Source organism: Chaetodon auriga, chromosome 16 (assembly GCF_051107435.1).
Source record: "Chaetodon auriga isolate fChaAug3 chromosome 16, fChaAug3.hap1, whole genome shotgun sequence".
Taxonomy (NCBI): Eukaryota; Metazoa; Chordata; class Actinopteri; order Chaetodontiformes; family Chaetodontidae; genus Chaetodon; species Chaetodon auriga.
This window is the reverse complement of record NC_135089.1, coordinates 2,758,533-2,776,121: the sequence shown is the minus strand read 5'-3', so window position 1 is coordinate 2,776,121 and position 17,589 is coordinate 2,758,533. Positions and strand designations below refer to the sequence as shown.

General features: G+C 43.9%; 1 protein-coding gene across 1 annotated transcript; it reads left to right on the top strand.

The window, feature by feature from the left end:
- Window positions 1–2,981: 2,981 nt before the first annotated feature.
- On the top strand, window positions 2,982–16,519 carry unm_sa1261 (un-named sa1261). Its single transcript, XM_076753521.1, has 4 exons — window positions 2,982–3,167; window positions 11,879–12,101; window positions 14,937–15,139; window positions 15,347–16,519. Exons 2-4 carry the CDS (start codon window positions 11,930–11,932, stop codon window positions 16,154–16,156), a joined length of 1,185 nt encoding a protein of 394 aa, XP_076609636.1. The 5' UTR covers window positions 2,982–3,167; window positions 11,879–11,929; the 3' UTR covers window positions 16,157–16,519.
- Window positions 16,520–17,589: the final 1,070 nt, after the last annotated feature.

Here is a 17,589-nt window from a genome sequence, read left to right as displayed (position 1 = left end):
AGTTTGAGTTTCACCATCAGCCGTCGACTCGTTTCATCGTCCGGAGGAGGAGGATGGACTCTGATCACAACCTTCAAGCTGAAGAGGACACGCTGTTTATGAGACAAAAAAAAAAAAAAAATTACTTTCACTAAAACAGTTTGAACTCTCATCAGGCCTGAAGTATTTGGTAATGTTAATTCAAAGTCCTGCTCGTACGTGGACTTTCTGACCTTTGGACTGAAGCAGGCTAGCTGTTTCCTCTGTTTCCAGTCTTTATGCTAAGCTAAGCTAAATGTGTGTTACAGACATGAGAGTTCCATCCATCTTCTCCTCCAACTCAAATGTCAAACTGTTCCTTTGATGTCTACACTAACTCTGTATGACCACGTCCTGTCTTTGTCCTCACACAGACGCCCATTTCCTAACCCGGAGGACACACCTGTCCCTGGAGAGATGCTCAAATCCCAGAGTCTCGTCTCCTCCTCTCTGGGATTTGCCTCCCGGTCTGATTTCAGGTGTTGTCATGAGGTAGTTTTTAAAGGAGTGTAAAAGTGGGCGAACGAAGCACTTTGTCTGCTTCAAACACAAACATTTAAAACCAGAAGACGTGAAGAACGAGGCCGGCTGTTGGACACAAAGCTCTCAGACAGATGCAGAAATATTCATGGTGAAAACTGACTAACGAGCTGTGAATGAAATCAGCAGTGACGGCTGCTGGTTGTCCTTCGTCCCGGCTCGCAGGTCGTCCTTCCTGACCGGTGACGCAGCTGATGACTCAGGACACGACGCGCTGAAATGATCCAAAGACATCATGTTTGTGTCCTCATAGGTGAGGAAGCTCGCTCGCAGAATGATGGCATCATGTTCTTTGTTCTGTTCACGTTCCCCTCCGAGCTTTGATGTGAACACGGAGCTCCACGTCTCTCGGACACCTGCTGATTATCAACTCATTATCATTTCACGCAGCTGCAGCGCCGACCTTTAACCGAACCACGAATGAAGTCTTAATGGTCAAAATGTAGAGGATGAACTGGTTTATGTCCCATTGATGCAGATTTACACAAGAACAAAGAGGAGTTCAGTCTCACTCGGCCGTCCCTCCGGGCTTCCTTACGGTCGCGATGGCGGTGAAGATAATCTCGCATCATGCTCGGCTGCAGTGGATCAGAACACATCAGGTGATTAATCTGCAGATGCTTCGGTTCAAGGCCAAACTTTTCTGTGGATGTCAGTTTTTGAGCTTCAACAAAAAACTAAATCTGCCCGGCATCAGACCAGCTCAGCGTTATGACGATGACTGAGACACATTAGTGTTTAAACCGTAAAGCAGCTGAAGATTATGTCAGTAAGAAAACTGATTTTTACATGTGAAAACAGCTCAGAGCCAAGTTTTGTGGTTTGAATTCACTGCCGCTCTGACTGGCCTCTTATCCATAGCAATGACAGCAGAGGCTCATGGGTATTGTAGTATTTAGAGCCATTCACTATGCCAGCATGATGAATTAAATTGAACAGGGCCAAAATTAGTACAGTTAGATTCAGAAAACTAGTGTTAAAATTAAATTATTTTTAAACAAAAAACCCAAATTATACACAAACCAAAGGCAACATCATTTGTTGTTAATGTGTCATATTAGCAGAAACCGTCCATATGATGCCAGGGCCCACAGTCAGAGCACAACCACAGCAAACATGGAGCCCGAGGCCTTCCACCAGATCATCCCCACGATCATTAGGCTGCACATCGCAGGCATAAATCAATACAAACCGCAGCGTCATGGACTCATCACTCTTTAAAAGGACACTTCAGTGTCTTTGGACTCCTCAACCCAGGTGGCTTTAACCACTTTTCATTTCCGCAGTGGAAATCACTTTGCTTTGGGCGAAGCGTCTGATCGCTCTCACCTTCCCATTCACTCCTGCTGCTGCAAACAGGCGTTCATCGTAAACCATCGAGCTGAGAAGCTCACAGCTGCACGTTTCAGCCAGTACATGTTGTGCTTTGCTGTCTGCCTGTCCTCATGATGCATTCAGGGCTGTGGGAATCACGGGGGACAGACACTTTCACTGCTTGAAATTAGGTTACAGGTACTTACAAAAATATTTGGGATAATTGAGGATTTAGAGTTGCTGATTTTCTTTCTCTGCAAAATACTGTATTGTCTAGTATTTTACATTTACTTAGTCAAATCATTAAGCATCATGTTGTGGCTAAATCTGCATCCAATACTGATTTGATATAAAACCTACATGTTCTAGCATAAACCGCCAAGAAAACAAAAACATAAACCAATTGCCTTAATCCTTAGAAACACATATTTTACTTTTAATATTCAATCCATCCAGCTTTTCCTTCTCAGGGTCACATATCAAAATATTCTGTGGTGATAATTGGTATGTGCTTAGTGGCCTTGTTGTCCTCCCACAGTACAGGCTGAAGACTGTTTATGTGAGAAACAACCACACAACAACAAGATCAAGAAGACTCAGGATGCGCCTTAAATTACAAGCTATTTACCGTACAGTGCAACATATCTACTCTCTGTGTAAAGGTATATGTCACATATTGCAGTACTCTCAAAAAATACTACAATGGAACAAAAAAGTATTAGCAAGCTAACATTCAGCAAGCTGGCACAAACAGGTGAGGCTAATGTGAATGTAGAGTTTAGTGCTTTACATGGTTGAACCAACATTTAAACATTTGCCTGAAATGTTTTAATCCTGGTTCAACCGTGTAAAAGCACTTTGTCAATAAAGTTTTTTACCGTCATATTAACCTGCACCATATCTTTAATTAAGCACAGTTTGTCTAAACTCGACCTACAGCACCACAAACAACCGTTGTCATCTCAGTCTGAAGATTTCCACATGTATAAACGCCTGACAGTTGATGTCCTAAAATTCCTACGTCAAGTGAAGGCAGCATCGTCGCAGAGGAGCGCACCGCCGCTCTGCGCCCTGATTGGTCGTTAGCGGCGGTGGGCGGGCCCGCCAGCAGAGTGCGGATGGAGACAATAGAGAGCGGCTCCAGGAGGAGCAGCGGCGGGCAGGCTGACAGACAGCGGCGTCTTTCAGAGAGGAGAAATACTCCTCAAGGATCTGCGACATTTCCTCTCCGAGTGAAAGCCTCAGCGGTGGTCTGGATGGACTGACAGATATTTACATGCTGCACATTCTGAAAGGTAAGAGCACGCCCGGTGTCTGATCATTTCCGAGCCGGTCCAAACCAATTAACTGCTAATTAATTGCTCGTTTGCGTCCTCAGACGCGTTTTTGTTCAGATTCGCATTTGCGTTAATTGACGCGTCGTTTCGCGTCCGGTGCGTCTTTGTGCCGTTTCTGTTGCAGAGCGTCACACTGGACGGTTGCCGTGTCCATCACCCTCACCTGAACTGTTCATCTAAACCAAAGCTGGAAATCACATCTTAAATTCTGACACTCAAAAGTTAAACATGCACCACGTGACCAAACAGTGACAGAGCAGAACAAAAGAGCTGCTGTCAAGCTTTTGTGTCCCAGCTGCGCGTCAGCCCGTGAGCAGCAGTCCTCATGTATTGATCCCACATTCTGTTTGTGCACATGATCAGGGTTTGTTGGCACGTCGCGCTCCGGCTGCACCTGACTTCACATGTGCTGCACGCCGCGATGGATGAGACGCTCGCTTTGTGTCTGATTCACACTTGATGTCTTTGTGCTGCAGTTCGTGGCAGCCTCTCGTCGCTCCCACACTGTAAACAGTGTTTGTGATACTGACATCAGCTCTGAGTCCTGTGGAGGCTGAGCCGCTCAGGACGCGCTCAATTTTTTAACACTTTATTTATTCATTTGTGTTAATGGAGGCTCTTTTCATCCTGGGGGGGGGGGGGCATTTTAGGCTGCAGAGATTATGCCATCAGGGCTCTGAGGGCTGAAATGATTAGTTATTTATTTATCAGTTGATTGACAGAAAAATAATTGCCAGTTATTTTAAGAATCAATTACTCCCTCCAGGCATTTTCCAAACAAAAATGATGAACAAAACTGGCAAAAAAAAAAAAAAAAAAAAAAAAAAAAAAATCTGGTTTCTGTCTCTCAAATGAGATGATTTGCTGCTTTTTCTTCTTAGTTCACAGGAAACTGATTATCATGAAATTTTTGTTTGAGTTGGAATTGGAAAAATAATATGCAGGTTAATTGATAGTGAAAACAGTCATTTGATGCAGGTTTTGCAGTCTTTTGGCTTGATATCATGAATGTAGCCGCGAGTACAACCTGAGACTAAAACTAATGAAGCTGACATTAGCTTCAATGGCTAAAAACTGGCAAAAATGATGGTTGATGCAGACTAGAAATGAGAATCAAGGAATCAATTCATTAAAAATGATGTCAAGAAGCAAATTTACAACTATTATCTTGAGGTTTTTGGACTTTTCTTTGAGTAAATCAAGACATTTGAAGACGTCACTTTGGGCTCTGACAGGTTGTTCTCATAATTTTTGACATTTCACAGACCTGATCGGTCGATCTGAAAAATAATTTGCAGATGAATCAATCCTGAACGCAACCCCCGGCCCCGCAGCGGCTTGTTGTTAGAGACGTCTGGTTGTCTTCCTCCAATGATGCATGTGTGCACACAGCAGACAGCAGCGCCACACATCAACAGTGCAGAGACAGAAGAAGTCAGAGAAGAAGAAAGAGACGGAGATTAAAACAGACAAAGGCGGTAACGTTACCTACTGTAGCGTGGGGTTCACAGCAGCAGAAACGGGCTGGCATTAAAGGAGGGCGCCCAGTGATGCGCCGCCAAGCGTGCAGCCACAAAGGCCCAGTGTTCACAGGCGCTGGAGGCCGGGCCGGTTAAAGCCTCGCCGCTTTGATGTGCTCCACGGCTCCGTGAGCGCTGTGGGAGCGACCTCCCGGCCCCACCGGAGGACGGATCTGCGGGCCGCCACACAGGGCGAGACGTCCACGCACACAGCGACGGCGTCCGCTGGGCAGGATGGAGTTTTAGTTCTGCAAACAGTTGTGAGGAAAAAGCTGCTGGTGGGGCAGAAATAATCTCAGCGGGCAGATTCACACCGACACACACGTTAGTCCACCGGCGCTGGCTTTGATAAGAATGAGGAAAGATGCAGCCAGAAGGCCTAAAAGACTCACACAGGAGAGGACACCTGCTCGCTGTATGTCAGCTAATGATTACGTGACTGAAAACACAAAATGTTCTGCGTCCTTCAGCTTTGATTAAACCTGAAACATGAGTCAGTGAGTTTCTGTCATTTCTGAGCAGAAAAACCTTCAAAGGTTGTTCATTGTTTCCGTCGTCAGTTCTTTGATTTTCATTCAATCGTTGGTGTGGAAACGTCAAGAAACGGGGAAAAATGGCCGTTGGAACCTCCCAGAGCTCATGATGACTTCTTAAAATGTTTTCCTCCCTCGAGCTTCATCAGATCTGTGTGGAGCGAAGCGTTGAAAAGCCCAAAGATATTCAGTTTAAAACGAGAGAACGTCTGATGCTTTTCCACTCTTTGTGCTGTATTTGTCTGTCGATCGACTAATAGGTCAATAAATTGATGGTTTCGGCTCTCGTGGCGCCTTCATGTCCAGTTAAGCGTAAAAAAATCCTGCTGTGGTTACAGGCTGCTTCTTTTTATTGAGGCACAGTGCAGCTCCCAGCAGGTCAACAGCTCAGGTAATTAAACAACCTGCCAGACTGGCACAACTCAAATTCCAGTTGTGCTGAATCAGTGACCCTCACTTTCCTCCAGTATTACAGACGTATACTGGAGCAACAATAACCAGCTAACAATCCACTGTCAATTAGGTCTGAGAGGAAATAACAGAGCGAAGCGTTTCTGCTGCTCCACCTGCAGGACGGCATCGGGGTTTCCCTTCTCTTTCTGCAGGTCCCACTGTGTTCATTTAATACGGCGCCTCGGCTTCATAACCGAGCGAGATGTGCCGTCAGAGTTCATAAATCAAAGCGCTGATTTCATTTCCTTCGTCCTGTCGCTGTGTTTTGAAAAGTCCATCCTGCTTTGTTTCCAGACGGAGGAGACGTGATGGCAGAGCGAGAAAGCAGCAGAGTGGATGCTGGTTGTTGGTTGTGATTATTATTTCCGCTGAGGAGATTCTGTCCTGTTTGTTTGTTTGCAGGATATCTCAGACTTGTTTATATATTTCATCAATATGGCTGAAAGTGGGGCCATGGCTTAAAGATGGGAGGTTAGTTTTTGGTGGAAATCCAGATGTGGATCAAGGATTCTCATGAATTTTTAACACTTTCTTGACAAGAAACACAACATAAACAGCGTACAGCCATGATAGTGGCTCTGAAAGGTAGTGCTTAGACACCGCGGTGCTTTGAGCTAACATGCTAACGATGACAATGCTAACAGGCAGACGTCAAGCTGAGTTTCTCATGCTAACATTTGCTAATATGTTCCAAACTGCAGCTGAGGCTGATGGGAATGTGATTAGTTTACCTCATAGATACCTCATGGTGGCCCTGCAGGAAAAGTCTGAGGATTTCCAAAATAAGTAGGACTCATCCTCTACGCATCATGAATGTATGTCCATCAGCTGTTCAGTCTGAACCAAGGTGGTGGATTTGGCAGTGTGGCTGTGCTGCTAACGTGGCTAAAGTATGTTTTACATTGACAAACTGGTTTGAAAAAAATCTAGAAGCAGACATGAGCTGTTCCCTCTTCTTATACATGCAGTATACGTTACCTGGACTTAAGTGTTGCTTTCTCCTCTTTTTGGAACCGTGTGGAGGTCTAAAAGGTTCTGAAGGGAGCCAAAATAAGGCTCAAGATGGCAGCGTTTGTTCATTAAGTATTTTTTAGTTGGCTGACATATTGATTTAGCATTACAAATGATTAATTAGGTGCCAATGTTTTACAAGTCGATGCTGGCCTGAACACAAATGAGGTGGCAGAGGCAGTTTTTCTGCAGTGCTTAATGTGTGCGAACAGCAGAGAGACCATTACTCAGCACTTTTGTCAGATTTGTCACGTTTACATACAGCGTGCAGAGAAAACACGTGGGAGTAAATCGGGGCTTCTCTGATGTTTTCTCAAGTCTGGGTCTGAACCCTGCATGAAATGAATGCTTGCACAAGCTTCTGTGTCAGAGAGAAACGCACTGACCTTTAGTTACGTTCATTTTCTGTAACTTGAAAATCAGACCAGAGTCAGTCACACATTTCTTGCCTGTGATGTAACGTCTACGCTGGACAGGCTGTTAGCAGAGTCACTGCATGTCGATGTTACGTCTGAGTGTGGAGGGCTACTCACAAGTGCCATCACTTTGGATGTGAGGTGTCCTGTGCATGTTTTAGTAACAGTTCTTACAGTTTTATGACTTTTTAAATTGTATGTCCATCGGTAGATGAGTCGATGGACGGATGGATTGTGTCAGTGTTACAGGAATATAAGAACCAAGTCGATGCAACAACTAAAAAGTTATTAATCGTGTGTCATTAAAGAGGTTAATATTGTCTGATGCTGACCCTTAATTTGTACTTTTGGGACTGAAGTTCCCACAATGCTTTGGGGATGTAAACAGGAAGTATAATGTTGCCACAGACTCGGTGGGTAAGTGTTTGTTTTTAGCTCATACTTGTTTACATTTTGGCACCATTTAAAGTCTGCTGAGTCACCTGTTAGAAGTTCTTGTTAGCAGTGTGGCCACGGTCATACACACAACTGGATCACTGGATTACTCTGATACTAAACAAAGCTCCAAAACATGTTTATTCATTAAGTTCTGGACTTATAAGGAGCATCATTTTTCTGATTCCCAAGTCAATTATTCGACATTTATTCCCGATGAACGCAAAATTATTTTTGAGACAAGGTTTCAATCTGATGGAAAGAACGGTTCTACCAATTTCTCAGATTTTTTCCAATCTATTTAATTGAATGATACAATTACAGGAGGCTGTATGGTTGAAAAGAAAATGAGTGTGAAATTGTGTGTATTGCATTCGTACACATAAAGGTCATTATTTGTAAATGAGGTTAACATACAGTTAAGTAGTGGACCAAGTACTGAGCCCTGTGGTACACCATTTGGATTTTTTTTTTATTTTTTTAAACAAAACAAGAAGCTGCAATCTGATAGAGAACAGCTCTACTTGAAAGGCTTGGTCATTTCTCGCCTATGAATTTTTTCATAATACTGGATTTTTAAGGCCAATACTGATATGGATATTTAGGAGTTTTTTTTAAATCTGACTGTGATATATGATTTTTAATTTTAAAAAATATGAATGCATTCTGATCCCTTACATTTTTTTTAATAACTGTGACAAATGTACATACTAAGTGGGGCAATTTACCATCAACAGGTGTTTTTAGAATCCAGGGAAGCATTTAGTCTCCAAGAAACAGAAACACAAAGCAGATCCACCGACAGTCGCTGCAGGCCTGACAGATTGCTGCTGTTGGTGCAGGGAGACGAGTAAAAGGCCTTTAACACTGAGAGCTTGTTGCCTCTGTGCTATCCCTGCAGCCTGTTCTCCCAACAGGTGTTCTGCAGTCACATGCACCGTTCACCTCCTCCCTCCTGTTTGGTGCAAAAGGCAGGTAACGTTAGCGTAGGGAGGGAAAAGCAGACTGGCTGAGTGCCAGCTGTGCTTTGATTACAGGCGAGCGTTTCACCGAAGAGAAGGAGCACGGCGGCCTCATCACCCTCGCCCAGGAGGCAAACAGGGCTTGGCGCTCCTCGAGCCCCTCTGGGGAGTAGCCTTGGCACCGTTACCCTGACAAGGAGGGCTGGGGCTGCTGGGAGCTGCAGCGAACAGAAGATGCTCCTAATTAGTGCTGGTTGTGACTTCTTTCATCTCCAGGCTCTTTGATATGACGGCAGCGCGAGAGCACATATGAGTGTATGCTTATGCTCAGGAGGTTTAACGGCTGACAGAAAGGAAGCGAGCGTGAAAGCACGTACTGTATTCATACATGTCAAGGTTATTATGGGTAAGTGAAGCTAAGACTAAAACAAGGCAGCAGTAAACATGCTGTTGCACTCAGACGATGCAGCTCTCTGCAGTTGACACCGAATCGTCTCTTTGTTTGAGCTTTAGTTACAGCTGTGACATTCAGAGAAGTTTAGAAACCATCCAAAATAAATTTTAAGCAACATTTGAGATGCTATAGTCAGTGTTGTTAGCTTTAAACATTTCAAGAATCTCAAAAGTTTGGAATTGATCTGTGTTGATTTTGTTAACTCAACCATTTTTCTTCTTCATAGTCAAGTTTCCATCCCAGTTTAGCACAAATTGTTGCAGAAAACATGACTGAATGCACGTTTCCATCCATGCTGTTGCTACTTAGCTGGTCCTTCAGGATAAACAGTTGATTCTGCCGCTTCCGAAACGTCATGATTTGTTCGCTTATTGTCTGTTATCTGAGTGACTATAACAGACTGACATTGTCTGAGTGTTTCCAGTTTGTTCTGTCTGGACATGAAATCAGCTTCAGCTCCTTATAAAAATCTGTATTTTCTTTGAGTATTGGTGAAGAATGAGCCTTGTGCACGATACATGAATAAAGAAGCAAGCTTCAAAGTGCCCCTTCCTGGACCTGTCGGTGTTATCAGAAAATGCTGACTGCAGAGGTGAGATGCATCACTCTTACAGGCCCATCAAATCCAATTAGAGGTGTGTGAGCAGCAACTCTTTATTCATGTGGACACAAAGCCCATTTTCATTTATTGTGCTGTTGATGTGGCCACGTTGACACCGTGGCTGTGCTTTAAGGCCGCGCAGATAAACTGGACAAAACAGTTATTTAGAAAAGAGCTTGAATTTAATTAAAATGGAAACGCAGAACCAGAATCTGAAATAAAAGAGTGTGTTCAGCCGTGAAGAGGTCGTTTTCTTTGGGTTTGCAGCTCCAAATACACTCTGTGTGTTTTATTGACCTCGTCTCAGGGATGCTGAGTGGACCGGTGATGGACCGCCGGTTGGCTCCTTCAGGCTCAGCTGACTCCTCATTTTTATCTGCTTGTCGTACGTTTCTGCTCCGCACACACCTTTGGTGTCCAGAGCCATTTTCATCCACCGCTGTCGCTGCAAGACGATCCCGTTTTCCTCTGAGACTTTAACCTTCAGGTTTTCTGTATTTTCAGCTCAGTTTCTCTGCAGAAGGTGAAGCAAAGTGTTGATCTTTAAAGTCAGAATCTTGAACATTTCAGTCCCTCTTGGTTGATTTGATGACACCTGTGGTTAGTCAGTCATATTTTCTTTCTGTCATCTTGTCCTGCTGCATGTTTTGCAGGTAGTTTTCTACACAGCTGGACTGTGTAAACACTGGAAGCAGCGATGAAAATAAGTCCAGACCTTTAATCTGATCTGTTGAAGTGTCAATAAACCAAACAGCAGATCTGAGTAGTGCAGAAAGTGAAAACTATTAGTCATTTAGAAACTGTCACTATTACTTTATGTATGTTTACAAAAACAAATCTAACAAAACACATCTATCAGCGTCTGCCTTAAAAATCCAGGACTGGTTCTAAGAATGAGGTCTGATTTCATGAATATCTGAAGGATTACAACTTTACCGAACAACACAAGTCACAGTTGTACTGTCACTGCAACTCTTTCTCGTGGAACATACTGTGTGTTTGTGTTTGGTTTGACTGTTTTCACACGCTTTACTGGAGTTCTGTGTACACATTTCCCATCATGCACACTCACACTGTAGACAGGAGCCGTCTCCAAGGCCTGCACAGATGGACCTGATGCACAGGATGTGGCTAGCATCCTGTCTCGTTCAACACTTTCTCGTCCCCGTTAATGAGCGATGGAGCGATTCTGCTGCGCCATCAGGGCTGCGAAGTCTCTCCAGTCATTCGGAGATGTTGGCTGTCATGGGTGATGAGCGATTGAGGACACAGCAGACGAGTGTTGCTTGGTGTCTTGTGGTAGCAGAAGGAGGAAGGTGAGACAGATTTGCTGAGAGTGGGAGCCAGCAGGCGCGACGGAGTAGAAACACGTCGGATCAGAATTAGACATTCATTAATGCAGGCGGATAATTAATCAGCTGCAGAGGATCAGCTCAACAAATACCAATACATTCTCCTCTCACATCCAATTCGACTTGTTTGCACTTCAATTAATTTTCTTTACCTTCTTCATCCTTGTCAGAGCTTTGTGTGTCAGCGTGTGGACCGGGTTTACACCACTGTCTTCCTCACGTTTAGACTCATTTCATTTGACTTGCATGTCTTTGGGCGAGAACATGCAAACAGGAAGAGTCCTGGATGTTGCTGAGGTGGAAGTGCTCGTGTGATCTTGTTAGAGTAATGACTTCTTACAGCCAGCAACTGACTTCATGTCAAAGCGACGTTGCGCAGGAAGTTACTTCAATTTTTGTGTTGTTGTTGTTGTTGTTGTTGTTAAAGGTTACATTTGCAGTCAGACTCTAACTTTTCCTCTTCAAAAGCTTAATGTTGAACCAATGATCAGACGGGTTGTCATGAACTCGGTTCAGACATTCAGGTTCCCCTCAGGATGAAAGGTGTTCATATGTTAGAATATGAATCATATTCCCATTAACCTCAACTATACTTTGTGTTTGTGTGTGTCTGCTGATTAGCCAGTGTTAGCATTGTCATAGTGAGCATGCTAGCATTTAGCATCAGCTCTGTGCAGTCATTGGTCGCTTCCTCTCTCCTTTTTAAAGGAGCCATGTGATCTTTGAAAAATGATTTTCGCATGAACAAAGTGTCAACACGATTCAGAGGTTGTGTAACGGTTCTGTTGGCCCGGACACAAAGCAGTGTGGTGATAACAGGTCATGCAGAAGGTGTGCTCTGTTTACAGTGGGTGTTGGTGGGAATGGAGACATGGGTGGGTACTGGTCACATACTGAACCTTGCTTTCCTTCCTGCTCCTCCCGTTCCACAGGAACTCCCGTATCCAGACCAGCCCTCGGCCCCGGCCCGTCTCTCCACAACAATGAACTCCTCACCCCACGGCTCCCGCGCCTCCATCGACATCCTGGAGGAACTCCAGCTGATTGCTGCTCAGAACCTGGAGAAACTGGACATCAACAAATACTATGAGGTCGTCTGTGAACTGGGCAAAGGCACCTATGGGAAAGTGGATTTGGTCATCCACAAAATCAGAGGTAACTACTGCACCACTTAGATGATTCTGACTGCAAATGTTAGAGGCTTCCTGTGCTAGCAAGTGTCTTCAAGCTAGCCACAGCAGATATTAGTCCGAACTAATATTTTCCCTCATCATACTTTTATCTCAGTGATGTAGGTAGTCAGCAGATAGTTAGCTTCAGTCTGTTAGCATGATATCATGTATGTCACCACAACTGAGACTCACGTTAAACTCAGTTAGCTACAGCTAATAAATGTGGCAGTGACAGTTCATATATCGTTTCATCCAATAGAGCAGCAGCTTTTGTCTGAAATCACTGATTCTAAAATTATTAATGCCTAAAATCATGTGATATGTCAGGAAACGGCACAGTTCATGTTCACCGGCCTGCCTGGTGTTTGCTTCAAAAGGCACCTAAGGGAAAAGGAAGCTAAAAGATCCATCATTGAGGAGTCCATCTTTCTTTGGACAGAGCAGGAGACAGTTTGCCTTTCAAGTTTTAATTCATCACCTCTGGTGGGAGGAGATTTCCCAGATTCACCTCCAGGAATGAATTTGGCCCGAGCAAGCGAGTCTGCAGGGTTGTAGTCGGTGGAAATGGGATGTTGTTTTTTTCTGTGACTCTACTTTGTGATTCAGAGTGATTGCAGGGTAATTTTTAACAGTAATAGTGCCGAGTGCAGCTTTAAAATGCTTCACTTTGGTATCACTGCAGAGAGAGAATCAGAATTAATGCTGATGTGTCCTGCTTTCTCGTTTTCCTCTAATCTGTGCAGGTAAACGCTCTCATTCCTCTCTGAAGTGTTTACTTTTGAAGATGAATTCTGAAATCCAGATTTGAGGTCACGTAGGCCACCTTAATGCAGTAATTTAGCACAGATTTGGATCCAGACTGCCTAAATTCACTACTTAACTAATAGGAAATCTGTCCAACCTCTTCACATTAAAAGCCCAAATGCTGACCATCTGCTCGGAGCTTCTTAATAGCCTCTTTTATGAAGCACAAAGCTGCAGCTACACTTCCCGTTTAGAGTGGCTGCAGTCTGTCACTGAGATGAATTCTGACCTTTTCCAGCTTTTAAAGTGCAGCTGAAGGATGTAAGAAACCATGTGTACCTGTGCTTTCAGTATCTGCTACTGTATCACCGACATCTTTCCTCAAACCATCAGAGAAGCCGCGTAGCTTTAATCATTTACGCTCTGATGTCGTGTTAATCATCTATTAAAAATCACACTATTCAGTGAAAAGCAGACTTCTCCTGACGGTGCTTTTGTTTCCCAGCTGCCTTTTTAATATTGAGTATCTGCAACTAAATCCAAGATTTGAATTTGTAGATCCTTTCCTTCATATTACAGCTGCACAGCACACTGACGCCACAGGAACATTTCATTAAAATACAGTCACATTTAGAAAGTGATTTAAAACAGCAGCACAGCTCTGCTTTGGAAAGCTGCTTCTCAGGCTTCGCTTTGTATTTAGTGTATCTGTGCAGAGGAGCGTCAATGTGGATCTGCTGAAACAGGAAGCCATGAAGTATTTAGATCCTTTAGAAGCAAAAGCGCTTGAAAATACTCCATTACAAGTAAAAGTCCTGGAAAATTTACTTAAAGTACAAAGTAAAAATACTCAAAGCAGAAAAAAAAACCTCACAATTACTCAGATTTAAAGGAAAAGCAGCAAATCGTCACAAGTGGCATCATAAGACAATACTTCAGCACCGACTTGAAGTACTTGAAAACTGAATATCTTTACAGATATAATCAGAAAAAAATAATTGATTAAATCAAAATAGAAATCCATGAAAGCAGCTTTTTTTTATTACGATGATCCATAGAGATTAAAGAATCGAAAGCTTAAAACCTCGTATCTTTGTCACGGGCGATACAGACACATTATGGGTCAGTGGGGGAGACGAGTTTTTACAAATGTAGGTTATCTTTATCTTTAGTTTCTGCCCTCAAACACTCAGTGGAAGCTTTACGAGTCAGCTGAGCTCCCTGAACAGATGGCGAGCCAGATGCATTTTGCATGTAAAATTTTGAATGCAGTATTTCTCCACCGTGGTATTGCTACTTTTAATTCAGTAAAAGATTCAAGTACTTCTTCCACCGCCGTCTTTGAAGCATTAAGAACAAACAGAAGCCCCTCTTGACCTTTCCTGAAGTGGCTGCACACTGTAAAATGCTCAGAACTTTCCGGAGCTGACCCAGTGGTATTGGAGAAGCGTCCCCTCTCATCTTCGCTGACATACTGCCTGTTGGTGCAGGGAGAGGCAGACATGGCAGCCCTCCAGGTTATTGTCTGGGGTATTTCAGATTAGTCCTGGTAATTTCTCTCCCTCGCTGCTCCTCTTGTTGCTGTGCGTGGCTGCCGAGGCAAATCAAGCCTCTGGACCGTGTCCTCACAAACCACCTTGCTGTGTTTTTATGCGTCCTTTGCATTATATCAAATGACACGATTTACTACAGGCAGAATGAGATCTCGTCCCTGCTTTTGGCTTTCTAAAGACATGTCTGTGAGGACATGTTTGCAGCTGTAAGCACCACAAAATCCCCAACATGAAAGCAGATCAGCCCCATTTTGAAGCTGTGGAAACATCCTGGTCACTCTGTGGGAACATAACTAGTCTGGCAGAGGATTTGAAATACTTATAGTATAAATGTCCTGGAAAAAAAACCCACCAGGATTTAATGCAGTGACACTGAAGATTTTAATTATTCATCAAATTTTTCAAATGATTTTAATTAAGTTTCCTGCACGCAATTAGGAGGCCGTGAAATAAATCCCCAAACACTTTAATATGCAGGGAATGAGATTGGAGTTATGTAACACGTCCGTCCTCCTTTTCAGGCACAAAAATGGCCCTGAAGTTTCTGAGGAAGAAGACCACCAAGCTGAAGAGCTTCCTGAGGGAGTACAGCATCTCCCTGTACCTGTCGCCCTGCCCCTTCATCATCAACATGTACGGCATCGCCTTTGAAACGGACGAGTACTACATCTTCGCTCAGGAGTACGCTCTGGCAGGAGATCTGTTTGACATCATCCCTCCACAGGTGAGGTGGTTGGAGACACTAATCAATGCACTACAGGGTACTTTTCACATGATCCATGAGTTCACTGGAACTTAATCCAGATTATTGTCTTAATCTCCAAAATACTGGAAACTGTTTTCAGAGCGTTACTTCTGCACAGGCTGCAGACGGAGCCTCCATCTTTAGCTGATTCATTCATGACCTCGCTGTTCTTCTCTCTGTGCTCAGGTGGGACTCCCTGAGACGGTGGCCAAGCGCTGCGTCCACCAGGTAGCCATCGCCCTGGACTACCTGCACTGTAAGAAGCTGGTCCACAGAGACATCAAACCCGAGAACATCCTCATTTTTGACAAAGAGTGCCGGAAGGTCAAGCTGTCAGACTTTGGCATGACACGGCGCGCCGGCTCTCCGGTCAAACGTGTGAGTGGGACGATCCCGTACACGGCGCCCGAGCTGTGTGACACATCGCAGCACGAGGGTTTCTGCGTGGACTACAGCACAGACGTGTGGGCGTTTGGCGTGCTGCTGTTCTGCATGCTGACGGGAAACTTCCCCTGGGAGAAGGCCATGCCTAACGACGCCTTCTATGAGGAGTTTGTGCGCTGGCAGCGCCGCCGGACGGGTACGGTGCCATCACAGTGGCGCCGATTCACAGACGAAGCTCTACGCATGTTTCGTCGGCTCCTCTCCATCGAGCAGGAGCGCCGCTGCTCCGCCAAAGAAGTCTTCAGCTACTTCAACCAGTGCTGGATGTTGGACACAGAGAACGGGAACAGCAGCAGCTTAGCAAGCAGCGCGCCTCCTCTGGACATCAGCTCGTCCTCATCTGAAGAGGACGTATTAGTGGACAGACTGAAGCAGCAGAGCCTGTCACCTGCTTGTGCAGTGGCGAAGGGAAACATCATGATGGACACCCACTACTCCTCCATGTCCGCCAACAGCTCGCCCTCCTCCACCGGCAGCTACGAGCGGGTCAACAGAGAAAACAACGAAAGGGGGCGCATCCTGGTGGCCACGCCCATCGAGATCTGCGTGTAGAGGCGGCTGACGCTGCGTTACAGGCTGCCTGCTCACACGTGTACGACTGGCGTGAGCTGAGGAAGATTTCTCCGAGTATGAGAAAGAGGAAGAAAGTGAAGAAGGATGGAGGAAAGTGTGACGACTCGTGCTTGGCGTCAGGAAACTTTCAACAGTCTGACATATGCTGTAGCTTCACTGTGGATTTACTCATTTCCGATGAAGACAAACGCTGAGGAAATGACCAGTGAGACAATCACAAGCCTCCTGAATGTGGTTTATACTTCAGTCACTGAAATAATACACAAACTCACTGGAAAACCTGTAAAGAAAAAAAGCTGATGGGAAAGAAGAAAAAAAAAAAAAAACACTCATAATCCACAAGCAATATGATCAAATGTTTGGAATAATCCAGCAACTGCAAAAATAATCTGAAGAAAAAGATGTGATCAGCTTTCACTAAGACGATTTGTGACTGATGGTACTACTGTGTGTTCGTTGTTGTGTACCATTTTCATGTTTGGTAGATACGTTTCTGTAAAGAGTGACTTTTTTTCTTAGTCTTTTTTAATTTGTAGTTAAATTATTTATTTATGTCAGATACATATATTTATGATTTGTTTTATCAGGAGGCACCAGAGATCTGAAGTTTTTGTTCTGAGAAATAAAAATAATTATAAAAAGATTGTGGAAACAGGTGACTTTGGCTTTCACAGAGCTGCGTTTTTCTTTACTCATCACGTCGTCGTGATCGTTCATAAAAGTAGATGTACGTAGACTGTTTGTCTCGCCCAAAATGTCCTTTTCACGTTTGCCTGTGATGCCTAAACCCACTGTACAGTAGCAACCAACAACATGAGCAGCTGAAAGTGTTAACCGAGTACCTTTTACTCTTCTAGCCAGTCCTCCCATTAACCTGCAGTATACTGGGACCATAACTGAACACTGCTGCAGCCCATTTCCTTTAAGGTAAAAACTGATCACATATAATCATCTTTTTGGTAATAATGACAAATGGGAGAGACATATACAAAAGTATCACGAATAATTCTCATTTTTCTACTTGCATGGTTAATAACGAAAATGGATTGTACTGTTAACTCAATTATTGTGATATATTTGGACATTTTATCAGAAAGATTCAGGAAATATCCTGAATAATGAATACGCTGACTTAATTTCTGTCTTCTCATGTTGAAAGACAATTAAGTATTTGGGGAGATTACCTGCACTCTCAACTTTTTATTCCAGTTTTCTGCTGCATAATTAGAAAGTTAAACCCTGAAAATGTGAGACAGGCTGGACGAATGTAGGAAACATTTGGGGATTAAAACGTTTCAGCGACTGCTCTCTTTTGTGTTTTTCAGAAGTACTGCATGAAGTGATATTACTGTGGTAAAACTTTGTTGAAATAAACACCATGAGAATTAAAACTGGCTCCTGTTCTTTATTGT

Coding starts and splice junctions, on each gene's coding strand:
- unm_sa1261 (XM_076753521.1), top strand. CDS start 11,930: ATGAACTCCTCACCCCACGGCTCCCGCGCCTCCATCGACATCCTGGAG. Junction 12,102..14,936: donor GGTCATCCACAAAATCAGAG/GTAACTACTGCA, acceptor CCTCCTTTTCAG/GCACAAAAATGGCCCTGAAG. Junction 15,140..15,346: donor TTGACATCATCCCTCCACAG/GTGAGGTGGTTG, acceptor CTCTGTGCTCAG/GTGGGACTCCCTGAGACGGT.